The following is a 19,721-nucleotide window of genomic DNA, read 5'->3' as shown; positions in this document are numbered from 1 at the left end:
TATTAAATAATGCACAACTTATTAGACAAGGATGTATATTAAAAATAAGCAGTCAGTAACAAAAGAAGCCAACGCAAAGCGAAAATTCAATGGCTTCTGAAATTAACAATTTAACAGCTGTGTCAAATTGCTTCATATAAACAGTGTCGAAATACAAAAGGATTATAATACAAAAGGTTAATACTGTAATTAGAATTGCTATCCCACACTACAAAATTAATAAAACGCTTATGTGTCATTTATCCGCCATACGTTAACCATGGAGTAAAGAATATTCCATGCGTTAACAAAATAAAGGTTTACTATTTTTTAATAATGTTAATGGATGTTTGTTTTATAAAGGCGAATGGCAAAAAAAACCAGAAAAGGCATCATACAAAAATATGACATTTTTGATACGCCGTACACAAACAGGCCCGTAGCCAGGGGGGTTTTTTGGGGTTCGGGCGAACCCCCCCTTTTGCGCGAACCCCCCTTTTACCAGCGAACCCCCCCTTGAAAAACAAAGGCCCCACTTCCAAAATCGTGCAATTAATTATCAATTATAGCAGATTTTTTGGTCATTTTACTTCTATTGACTATGTAAATCGATCGAATATACAGATTGTCCGATGTCAAAGTCACTGCTGAGCGTCAGATCGAGAGATTGTTGAGAGATGATGGTTATAAATGTGACAGAAAAATGGACTGACCAATCGCGTGCTTCGGCCGGGCTTTTCACGTTCAGTTCAGTTCAATCTTTTTGGGGATTTTTATTTTTTTCCTGGAAATATTTTTCATTAAACCAAAGAATTTCACTGTGTAAACTTGAATAAAAATGGTGCTGAATTAAATTGGTACGTGTACGTAGGCCTACCGAATATTTCGGTGTATAAGACGCACTTTTGACACGCAAATTTGACCTCTAAATGTTACCCTAATTAATTTAATTACCTACTAATACTTAAATTAATTAAAAATAGTGTACTACTCTGCAATGTAGGCCTAGCTAGTTACTCATTTCTGTCTAACCACAGTGTGGTAACAAGTTTATTGAATTTTTAGTTAGGCTAAGGTAAATTGTCATCCTCGTTATGGGTGCGTCTTATACACAGGTGCGACTTGTACACCGAAATATACGGTACTATTTGTTTTTTATGTTTATAGGATAAGAAATTATTTAAGGGCCTAATATAATATACTTTTTTGCAACAATAAAGCTGTATTTCATGATCAGTACTACTAGCTTCCATAATACTGTACTATATAATTTCTCTGCATAACTCAGATTTTAGTAGGTAAAAAATGTCTCTGTAAGCTTATTAAAACAACCGAAATTGCTCTGAGAGCCAAAGCTTCCAGGGGCGAAGGCCCTTGGCGGCCCCTGGCCCCCAGCCTACAGTTGCTCGCTGCGCTCGCAAAATACTTGGTGTCAAGAAAACCCCCCTCTGATGCATTCTGGCTACGGGCCTGACAAACAGGTCGCAAACCGGCGAAAGTAGTCGGGAGCAGACGCAGCGTGTTACCGAATCTATTATCACATAATTCTAAAGAGTACACGCATACTATCGCGACCGGACGAAGTAAATCGAAGTTTATAGCCATGTTATTATTACTACTGTACAGTAAATAATTGTTTTTGTTTTATACACGATGGTGCGTGATCAAAAGGTCAAATCAGTCTTTATAGAAAGCCGACACAAACCGAAGAATATTATTTAACTTGTCTCTAAATATAACTTTTTATTGAGGAATTTGGCGATCTGGTTCAATTGTTCAAAATGTAGGCCCCCGTGTAGGCCTATACAGTAGGCCTGTAATACAACATTTATTGTAGGTGTACCCCACTGTACAGAGAGGGTTAATCGTAAATGTGTGTACTCTTTTGCTGTGTAGCGTACATACAAAGTACACGAGGTACGCGTCGGTAAACTTCGCCTGGAAAGTAACTACGTATTTTGGTCCCTGGATGGAACATGATATATCACGCGTAAACCGCAAGGAGCCGGGCCCAGTGTTGAACCATTTGTACAAAGGGACACCTCGCGTTCCCCGAACGGACGATCGAAGTAGCCTAGTTTCGCGACTGCCTGGCTACCCGGTGACATCACACAACACACAACAGTCGCAAGCGGACGCACCAGAGTTCGATAAATCGTTCAACGCGTACAGACGCGACCGGTCGCAAGTTTCTGCATCGGTATTGAAGGGCGGGGCTACAACTGGAATCCTCATGAATATGTAAATTAGAATTTAATGAGATAAATTAAATTACTGTCGCGTGCAGACGAACTGCTATTTTTAGACGCGATACACTTCGTCCGATATTTAGTGGAGATGACGCCTAAGGCTAGAAGACTATTTACTATTTACTATATAACACCTAAATAAATTCCTGTAATTTGATTGGACGAATGTGGGTCCCATGGCTTGCAATATTACTGTGTAATTTTTATTTGTAATTTTTATTTGGAAGTCAGAGTTATTTTTTGAACAAAAAAAATCTGTATATTCAGTTAAATGATTTTTTTTTCAACTAATTTTTGGTGAAAGTTAATAACTATTATGATACTTTTTTAAATCTTTTATTTTAATTTTTTTGGAATTTAGTCAAAGGGACAATACATCTTTAAACAATTAGAAAAACAACAAAACGAAAAAGAACTCGCAGGTTCTGGACAAGACAGTAAATCATGGGCAAATTTCCACACTTTGTATAAAAAGGAGACCCAACTATACGAAAAGGGAGACCCATCAAAAGAAAGGAGAGACCGAACTATACGAAATGGGAGACCCAACTAATACGAAAAGGGAGACCCAACTATACGAAAAAGGAGACCTAACTCGAAAAGGAAGACCTAAATATACGAAATATAGACCTATTTCTTCGAATATCTTTTAGGAAAGTGGTAATATAGTCCAGGAGTATTAGACTTTGAGGTAGAAATAAATATGCTAAAGCTGAATTTTTCAGGATAGGTCCCTAATGTTGTCTGAAACAACATACTAAAAGTCCCCGGGTTTCCCCGTTGTGCTTCAATCCGATTGGACCATTTTTCAAAATGGCGGCCATCTTAAAATTATTTACCATATGCTGACAACCAGTAGGTGTAAGTAAACAATCTTGTCAAAATACTCAGAAGACCCATATTTATATTCACTGTAATGAAAAAGTTTAACAAAAAATGGTCAGAAATGCATGTTTTGAACTTTGACCCTAAATTTGGATTATCTCAATATCTCATCAACGACTGGCCGTAGAGACTTCAAAGTTGTCCCAAATTATTCGGAATGCCCAACTTTCTATTCACTTTAATGAAAGAAAAATACCAAATTCCTTTAGAAACCTTCTATTTTGACCTTTGAACCCTTGATCTGGTCATATTTTATACCAAAATTGTATAGAAATCTTGGTGATCGATAGGAATACATAGGGAATTTGGTGTCAAAATACTCCAAAACACCCATGTTTCTGTTTACTCAAATAATGTACTAAATGCGATTGAAAGTGTTTTGACCTTTGACCTTAATCATTACATTTTAATAAGAATTAGTCTTATTTTGTGCCTAGCTTACCTGTATAAACCGACAATAGCCCGTGCTCTCCAGAGGGAGGGCTTAGATGCAAAAAGTTAAATTTAAGTTGACATAAAGATAGACAGAATCTAACAATTCATCAGTATGGCCTTGCCATGAGAGTTAAAGTTCATTCCAAATTGCTCAGATGCTAAACAGACAAACCAAGCCCCAATTTTAAACTATATATATGATACATTTTACTGTTTGTTTGGGCTGTAGCCTGTTTTCACTTCTTTTATTCATTAGTAACCAAACAAATTTTATTATTTATTTAGTCTTGAAATATTAAGGTTAGAAATTAGTCCTCCAAAAATGCCACGCCTTCTCTATATGGCTAATGTCCATGTTTAAACTTTGGAGCTACACCAATTCTGAAATGTTTCCTCTTCGGCAGTGCCATTTAATATATAGCAGACACCACTACTGGTTGATTTGACACACACTTGGGTTTTTTTTCAATTGAGCTGCACTATTACATTTCTTTGTGTATAGGCCTGGAGTACATAATTCATCTTATAACATTTTTTAAATTGTCTAAAACTGCACACTGTACATCAAGGTCTCAGTCTAAGTCTCATTTTAGGCTCTAGTCATACCTCCGATTCTTATCTGATATGATGCAATTTAATTTTAAAAGAATTATTGCATTTATCTTTAAGATGTGAACATTTTTCTCTGTTTTTTTTCTAATCAGAATTCTCTAAAAATTGAAAATACTTCAGGACTATATGATGGTTAATAAAATAAGGGCATGAAAATCTGTTGAAGACCATAACAACTTTACAGTGACAATTTCTTTATAATCCATCTTGATAGATTTGTAAGAGTTTCATATTGTATTTTATTATTTGGGTGATTTGTCAAATGACACATTGTGACCCTTTGATACATGAAATTATGGCCTCATATCTATATTGATGAATATTATTATTCGTCCATCGGACATTTTTTCTAGGCTGTTTCAGATAAATTTGACATCTCATGGCATGATGAATGGTATGATATGTCCATCATGCTATTTGGGGCTTAAATTATTAAATTATAATGTAGTGATTAAAGTCAAAGGTAAAAAAACATGGGTGTTTTGGAATATTTTGACAACAAATTCGCTTATGTATTCCTATCGATCACCAAGTTCAAGTTCAAATGGCAAAAGGCTTTTAGTATTTTTCTTTATAAACTACAGTGAATAGAGAGTTGGGCACTGCTTAATTTAGGACAATTTTGAAGTCTACGGCCAGCAGTTGATGCGGTATTGAGATAACCCAAATTTAGGGTCAAAGTTATAAATTTTGAAACCAATTTCGTATCCTATCGATCACCAAGATGTCTATAAAAATAAATATGCCTACGTCAATAGTTCAAAGGTCAAAATAGAAGGTTTCTAAAGGTTTTTGGTATTTTTCTTTCATTAAAGTAAATAGAAAGTTGGGCATTCCGAATAATTTGGGACAACTTTGAAGTCTCTACGGCCAGTCGTTGATGAGATATTGAGATAATCCAAATTTAGGGTCAAAGTTCAAAACATGCATTTCCGGTCATTTTTTTAAAAACTTTTCCATTATAATGAATATAAATATGGGTCTTCTGAGTATTTTGACACCAATTTCGCTTATGTACTCCCCCCGCAAACCCCCGCAAACCTCCAAAAAAACATAGCAAACCCCATCGAACCAACATAAAAGTGATTGAATCATGTAGTGTACAACCCACTGGGTACCGTATATCCATGTAAAAAAAAATAATACATTTTTACTGTTAACTAATTATTTTTGGGGTAAAACATAATTTTTTGGTCAAAAATGATTGCTAAACCCTGCAAACCTCCAAAAAAATATAGCAAACCCCATCGAACCAACATAAAAGTGATTGAATCATGTAGTGTACAACCCACTGGGTATATCCATGTAAAAAAAATATTAAATTTCTACTGTTAACTACTTATTTTTGGGGTAAAACATCATTTTTTGGTCAAAAATGATTGCTAATTTTTAACCAAAAAATTATGTTTTATCCCCAAAAATAAGTAGTTAACAGTAGAAATTTAATAATTTATGTACCCAGTGGGTCGTACACTACATTATTCAATCACTTTTATGTTGGTTCAGTGGGGTTTGCTATGGTTTTTTGGAGGTTTGCGGGGTTCAGCAATCATTTTTGACCAAAAAATGATGTTTTACCCCAAAAATAAGTTGTTAACATTAGAAATTAAATTTTTTTTTACATTGATATACCCAGTGGGTTGTACACTACATGATTCAATCACTTTTATGTTGGTTCGATGGGGTTTGCTATGTTTTTTTGGAGGTTTGCGGGGGTTTGCGGTGTTTAGCAATACCCCTATCGATCACCATGATGTCTATAAAATTAAAATATGCTTAGGTCAATAGTTCAAAGGTCAGAATAGAAGGTTTCTAATAGAATTTTGTATTTTTCTTTCATTAGAGTGAATAGAAAGTTGGGCATTCTGAATAATTTGGGACACTTTTGAACTCTCTACGGCCAGTCGTTGAAGAGATATTGAGATAATCCAAATTTATGGTCAAAGGTCAAAACAGGCATTTCCGGTCATTTTTTTAAAAACTTCTCCGTTACAGTGAATATAAATATTGGTCTTCTGAGTATTTTGACACCAAAATTGTTTACTTACACCTACTGGTTGTCAAAATATGGTAAATAATGTTAAGGTGGCCGCCATTTTGAAAAATGGCCCAATCAGGTTGAAGCACAACGGGGAAACCCGGGGACTTTTAGTATGTTGTTCCAGACAACATTGGGGACCTATCCTGAAAAATTCAGCTTTAGCATATTTATTTCTACCTTTGGCCCTTTTTTTGTCTAAAACTCTTGGACTAATAATAGAGATTGGACGGTGTAGAAGCAGATTGACTGTCCTCTTTTCTATGGGACTATTTTTGCAACTTTCATTATAATAATTGGTAAATACGCTTTTCTTATTCAGTTTTCCAAGTCCAAGTGCTTTGTATTTCGTCGCTTTGTCCAATTTTCTATGTTAATCAAAGTTAACATAATTTTGCTGTGTAGTTTCAAGATTTGAAGTTGGATGTTTATTTTTATGCAACATTGCAGAAACTCCAAATTAAATCATATCTGAGAATTATAGGAAATACGTTTTTAAAAAGATTTTAGTGACTGACTGTGAAAGTGTGTCTGCAATTATTTAGTTTTTTCAAGGTACATGTCACGTCCGGGTTGAATCGCATCATTCTAAGGCAAAATCGCCTGATGTGAAGTATCAAGTATAATCTTTATTCGTTCCTACAAGGAGAAAATTACATTGCTTGTCTTCAATACATCATAATTACAATATTTAAAACAACATGACAAAACTATTTTAAAAACTCACAACAAGAACATATTATTTCATGGTGCTCATCTGGATGAATTCCGCTGATGTCTCCTGATACCTGTGGGCAGAAAGGAGAAAAGATATCGGTTTGTGTCAGCAGCCGCGCATCGCAATCTTCCACTGCAAGCACTCCTGAGACTGCCTAAATCGGAATTCACAGGATGACCAAAAAGCCTGTCAAGGTTCTCGCAATAAACTGAATCCACCGACTGCTGACACAAACCAGACATCAACCCTTCTTACCACACGATCAATTCTACCCTTATCTCCCTCTGTAACATTTCCACCCCACCCTGCAATACAATATTTCTAAACCCCAACAATAATAGACTGATAGAATGTAATGAAAATATTATTATTTACATTGAACTTGTTTAGTTGTCCAGTACATTCTAGCAGGGAGTTGTTATTAGAACAACTCCCTGATTCTAGTATTTACTTTCTTCATAACGAGATCCAAGTGGTTACTCTACGTCAATTTATTGTTAAATACAACCCCCAGATATTATATGTTTCTACCCTCTGAGTTTGTCTACCCATTATGTTAACTAGATCACATTTATTTGTTTTGTTTCTAAAATCTATAATCATTTCCTTTGTTTTTTCAACATTCAATTCTAAAAAGTTATCATTACTATATTTTACAAAATTATTAATCTCATTTAACATGAAGTGCAATTGTCCTTCTCAATCAAGCCAATCATCGCCATATCGTCAGCAAATCGTACAACTGGGCAAGAATCATATTTAGATCTATAATCACTTGTGTATAAGGTAAACAAACAAGGTGCTAAGACAGTGCCTTGTGGTGCGCCTGTATTGGAAACATTGCCAATATTTAGGAGAAACAAATCACTGAACTGTATCTTTAATGCTAGGAGTATAAGACACAAAAGTCTTGACTTGGCTGCTTATTTAACAATAAATCCATGCGATATTATCTGCGTAACAGAGACATGGCTGGACAATAGCCTTCCATCTTCAATTCTCAACCTAAATGATTATAATATCTATAGAAAAGATCGTGATTTGCGTGGTGGAGGAGTGTTCATGGCTATCAGAACAGATTTTTCATCAAAACTTTACCATGTTGATGACAATCTTGAACTCCTTTGAATTTATTAAAAAGTAGGACATCTAAATGTATTGATTGGTACATTTAAGGCCTCCAAATGCTAAGAAAGATTTTTGGAATCACTTCCATAATTCTATTTCTAATTTGCAACAGGAATTCTATAAATTTGATTGCATTCTGTTAACTGGAGATTTTAATGTCAACTGGTGCGATACATCTCACCCAGACTTCACTGCACTATCTGACATCACTGAACCTATAAACTTTACCCAACTGATTGATACAACAATTACACGACCTTCAAATGATCGTCAATCTGGAACTATTAGTGACTTATTATTTACATGCTCGCCAGAAAAGATATCGCCTAAAATTTCGGATAATCCAGTCGATATAGCGATCACTATGCAATCGTTTTTCAAATTTCTACAAAGGAATCTTTTAACCTATGTCGACAACACAAAGCTTCTTGCAACGCTCTAAAGCTGATTTTGGTCATTTAAATAATTTGATTCATCTGGCTCCCTGGTGTGCATTCTTAGACAGTACAGATGTTAACAAGTCTCTAGAAGGATTCATGGACTTGCTTGATGCTGCTGTTAGAGACAGCATTCCTCGTATATCAAGAAAAGCACGCAAACATACAGACCCTTGGATTACACAAGATATAAAAAAACTGATTCAAAAGAAAAGAATACTTTTCAAGAAAGCTAAGTTAACTAAATGCATTTCCGATTTGGAAATATATAAGAAATTGAGAAATCGTGTAAAATGTCTTGTAAGAAAGAGTTATGGAACTTATGTGGACAATTTGTTTTGCTCAGACAATAATCGTAAACGTTTTTTGGGCATTTGTTAAATCAAAAAAATCAATGTGTGAGAAGAAGATGCCCTGGTATGTATGTCAAAGGTCAGAAATGTCATTTCCGGTCATTTTTTACTAAAATGTTTCATTAGACTGAATATGAATGTATACCTTCTGAACATTTTGAGACCAAAATTTACTCGCTGTGACCAGTGGTTGCCGAGATACAAATACCTATTTGTGTTTATTCATATAACCCCTGGCCTTGACTTTTTGACCTTTTGTAACATTGTTCAAAATGTGTAACAAATAACTAAATGTATATTTCGAACAATTTGAGCCCAAATTCAAGTCTCTACGGCCAATAGTTACGGAGATACAGATATGACCTGGTTTATGGGTCAAGGGTCAGAAATGGCATTTCCGGTCATTTTTTAATAAAATGTCCCATTAGACTGAATATAAATGTATACCTTCTGATTAATTTAAGACCAAAATTACCTCGTTGTGACCAGTGGTTGTTGAGATTTAAGGACATATTTATGTTTGGTCTTATGACCTTTCACCTTGACCTTTTGCCACATTTTCAAAATGTGTAACCAAGCCAAAAATGATTGTTTGACCACCCTAAACCAATTTCTGAAGTCAAATTCTCTGGACCTCAAAGTGCATACGAAAGTTGATCTAGCTACTAGAGTATATACATCGACGATATAAAAAATACCGATATTTTACTCTCAGTTGGGGGTGCGTCTTATACACAGGTGCGACTTATACACCGAAATATACGGTACTGTATTTGATTGAAGGTTGACTCGACCTACCGGAATGGTATAGATAATTATACGATCTATAGTACGATCTGTACTATAGAGGTATAAAAATAGTATAATTTATGACTCCATGATGTGTACTAAATTTTGTATTTCATTAAATGTCAAATAAATAAATATATGCTACTACTGTTATTATTACACAGGCCTAGCTTAGAAAATCTACAAAAAATGTATTTCACAATGATTGGGTTGTCGTCTTTTGACAGGGGAGAGAGATGTAAAATTAGTTGACAAAAACAACATACATGACGTCGCGAGTTTGGAATCCACTGATGGAAAACACACTTTCCATGAATTTACCCTAAAATTAAATTAATTTTTTTAAATTTCTCGTTATTACTTCTTCATTCTGACATGTCTATATTGTTATAATATTTTTTATTTATTAAATAATCGATATTTAAAAGCAATTTTAAACCCAGAATTTCCCTTTAAGTTTCTGTGTGTCAATATCATTTTTCTAGAGAACTTTTTTTTTTTTTTTTAGAATAACTCTAGAAGTGATGACTCTTAATCCTCGGTGTGAGAATGTTGAAACATGCCATGGTGTGCCATTGACTGTTACTGGTGTAGCCCAGTGTAAAGTGATGACAGAATCTGAACTGCTCGCCACAGCTTGTGAACAATTCCTTGGTAAAAGTACCCAAGAAATCGAAGAAGTAATCTTACAAACTTTGGAAGGACACTTGAGAGCTATTCTTGGTAAGATTGTTTTCTCTTTTTCTTCTATTTATACATGCCTTGAATTTAGAGAAAAACAGTTGACTATGAAGTGCGAAAACATGTGGTCTTCCCTTTGCAAAAAAGCTGTATACGAACGTATACGATTTACATACGTTCCGTATAGGCCTATGTTTCGTATAGGAAGTCCACTTCGTATACGAAACGTATACGTCAATTCGGAAGTTCCTGCCCGCATAATAAACATATACGAACCGTATACGATCATTTATAAACTATTTCCTAATTATATGATCCGTATACGATCCGACGCGTGTATACAAACCAAGCGAAAAGGGACTGTCCCTCTTTTTACAAGACGACGATAGCATACGTTTACGATGGCAGGAGCATCTTGACTTTAATAATTAGTGTACAATTTGTTTGTTTTTTTCAGTCGATATATGTACATTAAATTCCGTAGGATGATTTAGTTCATAGTTTTCGCGAATGAAAAAAATTTGTGCTGTATTGTACGAGACGTTATTTTTCTAGCAAGCATAAAAACCCACCCAGGCTGTTCCGCCTTGTTTATCCCCTCTGTTATTTCTTTACCTTTTGTTTGTTCCATTAATAAGTGAATCACACAAAATTTGCTGTTATTAATTTGAAAGTGCTTTAAATAATATTAATGTACTTGGAAATAAATAAGTAAATATTAAATTGGGCCCGCGGTATTATATTAAGTTTAAAAAGTAAAATCCATAAATTACGATTTAATAAAAATGTAGAACACATGTGGCTCCCTATTATATATATGGAATGATCCAAATAAATTCGCCCAAAACGTGCATGTGTTGTGTGTGCTGCATGCATGCATCACATTTATGGATCAGATTTCATTCATTTTCAATCATCATTGTTGTTGTCCAACAGGATTTTTTTTGGCTACAGGTTTTAACTCACCATAAAAAAAATAAGAAATGGGATGTACAGTAGGCCTAGTTACAGTAGGCCCAAGTAGATAGTAAATTCGATGACTTCTAGCTAATTGCTATAGGCATATTGTAATTGTATAGATCGAACCATGGAACTATATCGAACATGCAGTAAATAGCTACTGCAGCAGCTCTAAGTAAACTAAGACTAAGAGTAACTAGAATTTAATTCGTCACTTTGACGAATTATAGGTGATCATTTTAATGAAATTAACACTTTTTAAACATGCATGTACGTTAACATACGATCGTAAAAAGTTGATGTATGCCATCCTATGACATGATGCATACGCTTAGAGTGCTGAGTTGTGCCTATTATATGCCATATACAATATGTACAGTATACTGTATATCTATATACAGTGTAGCATAGGTGAAATTACGGGACACACATCATGTTCTAATTTTTTGGTATGATGGAATTATCAAAATAAACTCAAAGATGACAATTTCGAAAGATAATGAATTGAGCAAATAAATATAAGAATTGGAAGAGAATCTGGCACGTAGAAGCGCTGTGCGCGCTCTTTGAAATTTGTATAACTTTGACGAAAAAGATGAAAAAACTACTTTTTAACTTAATCTGGCCATATGTTAACGTCACAACATCCGATAGGCTTGGTTTTTATATGAATTCATATCTACATTTCATCAGCTTTCATAATAAATTATAATCATTAAGGTAACCTTCAATTCTGAAGAGCTGTAAGATATTCAAATTTACGGCGAAGGTGAAAGTACACGACCTACGTTATTCAAGTTTTTACGCGTGATGACGTCATCAAAATGAAAACACTGACAACTTTGAGAAAGATAAATAATTAAGCAAGCACACACTGAAATTTGCGCGAAAATCGAGCTCAAAAAGCGGAGATGCGCTCTATTGAATGTGATAACCTACACAAAATGGAAAAAAATCCTAATTTTTAAATTCAAGTGGCCATTTGATGACGTAATACCATTTTGTACGTCTAATGTGTATATACATTTATATATGCACAAATTTGATACTGCAACAAAAAATGTGACATGACAACAAAAAATTATAATTGTTCGTAATTCAATAAAGTCAATCTTATTTTGAATTTACATATCCAAACAAACATAATACAAAACATAAAGATAGTCAAGTATCAACTTCCCGGGAAAATTGAGATCACAAGCTTACTATGTTGGATGTATTATGTTCGTAACATGGTGTCATTTAGAAAACTGCCTCTCCAAGGTGAGTACTTTTTTTTTCTTTATTTGATATCTGAATGATACTTATACTTAATAGCAGTGGCGTATCCAGTAGGGAGGCCGGGGGGGGGGGGCCGGGCCCCCTGATTTCGTTTCCGTGGGCACATCATCGCGGCCGTCGGCAAACAAAGGTGCCGGGGAAAAAAATAAACTATTTATTCTGACAATAATTGAACTGTAAACATAATTCTTTTGAGTGTTTGTTTATTTACATATCATATCATCATTGATCCCTTCATATTAACTATTTTTTATTTTCATTACATCTAACGAAACACGTAAAAAATGTGTAGCACGTACGTACGGCCGTACGTGGTAGATTGTTTACTCAAAAGTCTTTGGGCCTGTTTCTGCTGAGCAGAAATAATCGATTATTAACCGTTTATTTTTTTAATCGATTATTTTTGGGCAGCAGAAACGGCGCAAAATAAAATAACCGATTAAAAATAACCGATTAAAAACACTCAATCCATTGCGTGTTTTAATCGATTATTTCTTGTTTTAACCGATTATTGCGGAGCAGTTTTGAGCTGCAACACAAATAGCGATTATTGACCTCACTTTGACCTCTAGAGTATGACAAACTTATTCACGTCACAAAGCATGCTGTTTATTTGCGCGATATCGACGACGATCAGCAAAACCACGATCGCGATGTAGACCGAATAAAAATCAAATGTTAAACATTTGATTTTTATTATTTTGTGGGGGAGAATTATACCGAGAGACTCCGGGATTCTGTGTTACAAGTACACCCGTTACATACCACCAGTTCAGGCTAACGATGTTTTACATGTCATTTGTTAGTAGGCCTGTTGTCTGTTGACTTGTTTCGGTAGAAATATAATAGCCTCTAGGCCTAGCAGGCCGAAGGTAGAACCAACGAACGGCGAAACGAACCTTTTTCGCCGACGTGTCCTTATTAATATAACATCATTATTCTGTTGTATGTGGTACGGTAGTAGGCCTAGATGTTTATTTTAGAAATAATAAAGCTTTACGTAAGAGTAATTTTTAATCCTACATGTGAGAGTTTTAGGCAGCGATAGGATGTAAACAAACCAACTCTCATCGGCCTTTCATAACTTGAACTGCGCTGTGGGGGAATGATGACGTGATTTTAAAAACCGATTACCTGAATAACCGATTAAAGTCGTAGCAATTTTCAATTGCAACGCGATTATTTTTGTGGTTTGCGGTGACTGGAAAAAATCGATTATTTTGATTTTTTCAGCAGAAACAGACCCTTTGACCTTACCCTAAAACCTTGTTTTTGCATGCAGTTGAGCCTCTCATGACCTGGGATTTGTATGTCTTCCTACGCTAAGAGATTATATAGTTCCACATGCCATGTGCTTTTTTGTCTAAGATATATTTATTATAAGTGCCAAAAACCCGGTTTTTTTTTGTTTTTGTTTTTTTCTCGATATGATATCCATGTATTTCATTTTTGGAACAGAATATTCCGTGAGGCTCAACTACAAAACCACCATTTTGTGATATGATGTCATCGTAAGCCAATCAAAGCTGAGCTTTCTCGCGATTGGCATTGCTCACTTTTGAATGATTTAGGATTCCAGCTGATTTGATTGGTGGATGCGAATCACCCGCAGCGGAATGTTTTCTCTCGCGCGTGTACCATGAATCTCTCTGATCGTTACTACACAAAGTTAGAGCAATGAATTTTTCCGAATTCCGTTAAGTAAACAACTTTATATATTTTATAAGCATTTAATAACATGTTTTATTGATATTTCCAATGGTGATATAAATAAAAAACGTAATTATATGTAATTATTTTAACCAAAAATGGCGTAGTTAATAGAATTGTCGACTGAGGCCGCAAATTGTTTTACTTCTTTCGTGGCTAAAAACAATCATTTTCGGCGATGAAAACTACAAATCAAATTTTCCTAATTCTTTTTTTATTGTAATATGAATACAACATACTAACAGATAATGTTGGTTTGGTTTTAATTTTGCATCGTTATCCCATATAAGACAATATGACTATGTAATCCTAGAACATATATTGATCAGAGACGTCGTGTATGTACAGATAATGACACCAATTTTGTCGGCAAATTGGCAATTCCCAGCCCCCCCAACTTCAAAATCCTGGATACGCCACTGCTTAATAGAAAGACAAAAACACACACAAAAAAAATTAAATGTTTTGCACACATTTATTATAATCCGTAAATTAGTTGACACCGTTACGCACATCATCAACAGTTCTTCAACAATTTGCCTGAAACCCTGCAAGAACATGAACAAAGAATGAGATGCCTACTTGCAATCAGCAAGTTCAAACCTCACATTGAACATACCATATGCTTGTTTGTAAACCCAGCTTTGTATAATAAATACAAAATTCAATAGTTGATTATGTTGGTAACAAAGACACCAACAATTTTGACTGTTGATTCACGTTGACCTGTATCCAGACGTTTTATTGTGTATATTATTAGTTGTACTGCTGGGGCTTCCTTATCAACGACCAGCGATGACAGACTAGCGCTCTGCACATGTGGTGTGGGTCAATCTTCCAAATGACGTTCGTAACAGACTTGACACGACACACGTAAACATGTTTTACGAACATCAAAAACATCTCTGGGTCATTCCATGCCAACTCAACAAATGAGATGGCTGGGTATCCCCTCAGATTTCCTTGAAACTCACATATAATATGCAACTATATGTCTCACGAACACACCAAAAATTTCAGTTGCCAACTCCAAGTCGTTAAAAAGTTATGGCCATTTGAAAATGTGTCGTCTGTAGAATTTTCGGTCCTAATAAATTACCTTTTTGTAAAGTTGCATTTTTAATTAGCCATATTTTAAAAACTATTCAAGCTAATAAGCTGAATATTGATACACTGACATAACTTTTGCCATAGATTGAAAATATGAAAAAAACATTGCTGTATCTCAATTAATTTTCGAGATTTTGGTCCCTAGAGACCCCAATTTATTTTGTCGCAAACATCTTCGGCAATTTTTACCCCATATTTAAATATGAAAATACATTTTTAAATTGATTTTTTCCACATTATTAATATATGGTGTTAAATGTATCCATACAAAAAAGTTCATCCTTTTTTAAATTCATCTTAGGGGTACACTGCGTGTCAAAAAGTCACTCGGGACACAAAATACAAAAAATCATTACTTTTTCGTTCTGAACGAAATTATTCCCAAAGTTGAAACTCATCATATAAGTTCATCAATGCATGATTCAGCTATGTTCCAAATACCAGTTTGGTGTCTTTATTCCTTCATGTCCAAATATGACTATTAAATTAGGGCATTTTGTGTATATTTGTAGCAATTTCAATGTAAAACGTGCTATCGTCTATTTTCGGAAGATCATAATTTCAGCATTTTATCTCCTAGTGCTTTCAATACATTCAATGTTAGACAATTTTTGGCTCTGAATCCATTTCTGCAACATTCAAAGCAACAAAATGAATAGTTCAAGAGATACGTGGTCAAAAATGGCTCAAGTGAATAATTAGCGTGCACATATTGCTGCTACAATCGCGATGTGTTTAAATGAACATAAGTTTTATACTGAAACCCCTAGAACATCACAACTTGTTATCCTAGCAAAACTTTTTGTTCCTGAATCCATTTCTGGAACATTACAGTAACAAAATGAATAGTTAAGAGATATACGTGGTCAAAAATGGCTCAAGTGAATAATTAATGTGCACATATTGCTACAATTGCGATATTTAAATGGCCATAAGTTTTATACTGAAACCCCTAGAACATCACAACTTGTTATCCTAGCAAAACTTTTGATCCTGAATCCATTTCTGCAACATTCACAGTAACAAAATGAATAGTTTAAGAGATATACATGGTCAAAAATGGCTCAAGTGCATAATTAATGCGCACATAATATTGCTAGCTACAATCGCAATATTTAAATGGAAATAAGTTTTATACTGAAACCCCTAGAACATCACAACTTGTTATCCTAGCAAAACTTTTGATCCTGAATCCATTTCTGCAATCACCAATGAAGTAACGAAATCAATAGTTTTAAAGAGCTGAGATACATGTGCTAAAAAATGGCCGTAGAGAGTGAATGATGCTGCACACAGAGCAACAGTTGTTGCAAATAAATGTATAATGGGCAATTCCAGCGAAACGTCACCCAGTACAACAAAAATTTAAATTGACATTGAAAAATCATAAATGGTGTCATTTTAAAGATTATTAGTTGAACTTTTATTAATTATTTTGTTTTTGTAATACAGTATATAAATCAGAAAAAAAAAATATTTTTGTCTTATGTACATTAAAAAAATGTTTTTTTTTCCGGATTTTCTTTCTGAATTTTGCTAAAATTCAATTTACAAACATATAATTATGTAAAATGATTTTTCTAACAGGGCAATTTATTATATTTTAATGTTTTTTTAAAAAGGAATGCATAATAATTATAATTTTTACCTAGAAATTAAAAAATTCTGGCTGTGAAAAATTTGTAAATTTTAGGTGTGTGTACGTCCATAACAAAATTACAACAAATCCTTTTTTCTTAGTTGCGTATTGGATATTGATATGGATTTTTTTTAGCTGAACTATTTTTTTTAGCCTTATGATTAAAAAATAATTCATAAATCGTGAAAATTTCATTTAATTTTCTTTTTTTTGTCGTTATGGACGTACATTTTTATGTATGTCCATAACAGTACGTCCATTACGTTAGTTGAACGGGCTGAGATATATTTCCAAACAAATGTATACATCAAATGTTACTATAGGTAGTGGTGTTCCCTCTCATAATAGTCATCTTTTTATAAAAGTACTTATGATAAAGAATGGTACATTGGAACAATACTTGAAAGATCAGAAGAAAATATGGACGTCTATGTAAAATTCATGACCATATCCAAGAAGTGTGCAAAAATGTTCTATCTTGGTGGCCAGAGGATTCTCTACATAATCAGTGCTATATTCCAATTCAGGATATAATCTGCATTACCTCTGCATTTGGTTCATTCTTTTGGTTAACTGTATTATCTTAAAAACTATTGTATCATTTTGGAGAAGCTAACTACTGTATAGTACTGTTGTTTCAGTATACATGCGGAGGAGAGAGACATACATTACTTGATAATGATCAAATTTGTGCACATTTTAAGCACTTATATCTTTAAAACTATTGATTTTGTTAATTTAATGATTGCAAAAATGGATCCAGGATCAAAAGTTTTGCTAGGATAACAAGTTGTGATGTTCTAGGGGTTTCGGTATAAAACTTATGTTCATTTAAATATTGCGATTGTATGTGCACACTAATTATTCACTTGAGCCATTTTTGACCACGTATATCTCTTAAACTATTCATTTTGTTACTTTGAATGTTACAGAAATGGACAGGGCCAAAAATTGTCTAAAATTTAATGTATTAAAAGCACTAGGAGATAAAATGCTGAAATTATGGTCTTCCGAAAATTGACAATAGCACGTTTTACATTGAAATTGCTACAAATATACACAAAACGCCTTCATTTCATAGTAATATTTGGACATGAAGGAATAAAGACACCAAACTGGTATTTGGAACATAGCTGAATCATGCATTGATAAACTTATATGATGAGTTTCAACTTTGGGAATAATTTCCCACAAGGTCAAAGTTCAAAACGAAAAAGTAATGATTTTTTGTATTTTGTGTCCCGAGTGACTTTTTGACGCACAGTGTACCCCTAAGATGAATTTTAAAAATGATGGACTTTTTTGTATGGATACATTTCAGGGCTCGAAATTTACTTTTTTTTCGACTAGCAAACTTTGCTAGTTGTAAAAAAATTAACTAGCAAAATCAGCAGCATAACTAGCAATCACAATTTTTTTTCGGTAAAATAGTTAAATTCTACACAAATCTGAATTTATTTAGGTGTAGACCTAGACCTAGCTTTTAGGTGTAGGCTTAGCTAGCCAGGCAAAGCTGTAGTAGTACCCTTTTTAGCCAAATTAAAAAAAGATCAAGACATGCTTTCATGCTAGCCAAATCAAGGGCGTTTCGGCTTATGGAAATTATTAAATTTTCAACTAGCAATTATCAAGAATCTACTAGCAACCCGCTGGAAAAAAGTTCGACAGTTTCGACACAAACGCGCTACCGCGTCGACGTCTATTTGTAGATTAGGGAAATCACCAAATATACGTTGCCAGGAAGCTCCGATACAGGCACACTTCACACCCGATAAGAGCTGATAAGTTGTTTATCTCCCTTCGAATTGTTGGGTGTGTTATGTTTTGATTGACAGATTTTCATTTACAAGACTTAAACATAGTTATTTTCCATCAATTGTGCCCCCTATATTTGTTTAACAACGAAAATTATAGGCTACGCAAATATTATCAGGCTATCTTTTAAGCCTCCTCAGGCCCACGACGTTAGGCTTGGAAGAAAACTTAATCAAGGCTAGGCCTAGGTCTGTGTGTATTATAAACCTGGCCATGGCCTAAGAATAAGACTAGATTTTAGCTATTTAAATGTTTTTAGTTCAAAATAGTTAATTTAATAATGAAAAAAAAGCAGTATTTTACTGGTATTGGTAAGCACTGTTAAGCAGATTCGTTAGCAAAACGATGACAGTTCGATGTCGCCACGGCCGATGTTGCCACGGCGGCGGTGGCCAAAGTGCAGTCAGTAGTGTAGTCTACGAATACGAACGTATCGACGCGTGGTGGCTGTAACATAGGCGCGCCTACAGTACCCCGAAAATGAGTACAATTTTTAATGTAACCGCACACTGAAACAGCCTTAATAAAATTTAATTTTGTGTATTCCATACTACACATTTCGATAACAAACGCATACAAAATTAGCTCCTTCCATATTACTGTTATACCTCCCTGCCCTGGTTATTCCATTTAATAAACGATAGCAATTCGATGTCGGAAATTGATCGACATTGTTGTTGAACTGTTAAGTTATTAATAGCAACTAATGATGAGTAAACCTACAATTTATTGTAATAGTTTTTTCATATAGTTTACCCCATATCCATTTTTAGGATGGGTGATAAAACATGCTCTAATTGACGTGTATCTACCCTGACCAGAAGCGTCGTGTAGTAAACGATTTCGTTAGCTAGATTAGACGATAGCAGTTCGATGTCGAAAAGTTATCGATAATGTGTTCT

General features: G+C 34.3%; 1 protein-coding gene across 1 annotated transcript in view; it reads left to right on the top strand.

The window, feature by feature from the left end:
• Positions 1-19,721, top strand: part of LOC140044981 (flotillin-2-like) — a 124,875-nt gene that overhangs the window by 36,478 nt on the left and 68,676 nt on the right. Inside the window, exon 3 of the mRNA XM_072089702.1 lies at positions 10,132-10,346. Within this exon, the coding sequence (XP_071945803.1) occupies positions 10,132-10,346 (215 nt within the window). The remainder of the gene's footprint in view (positions 1-10,131; positions 10,347-19,721) is intronic.

Source organism: Antedon mediterranea, chromosome 3 (genome assembly GCF_964355755.1).
Source record: "Antedon mediterranea chromosome 3, ecAntMedi1.1, whole genome shotgun sequence".
Classification (NCBI taxonomy): Eukaryota; Metazoa; Echinodermata; class Crinoidea; order Comatulida; family Antedonidae; genus Antedon; species Antedon mediterranea.
Note: the sequence above shows the minus strand (reverse complement) of the source record. Positions and strands in the feature narration are given on the sequence as shown.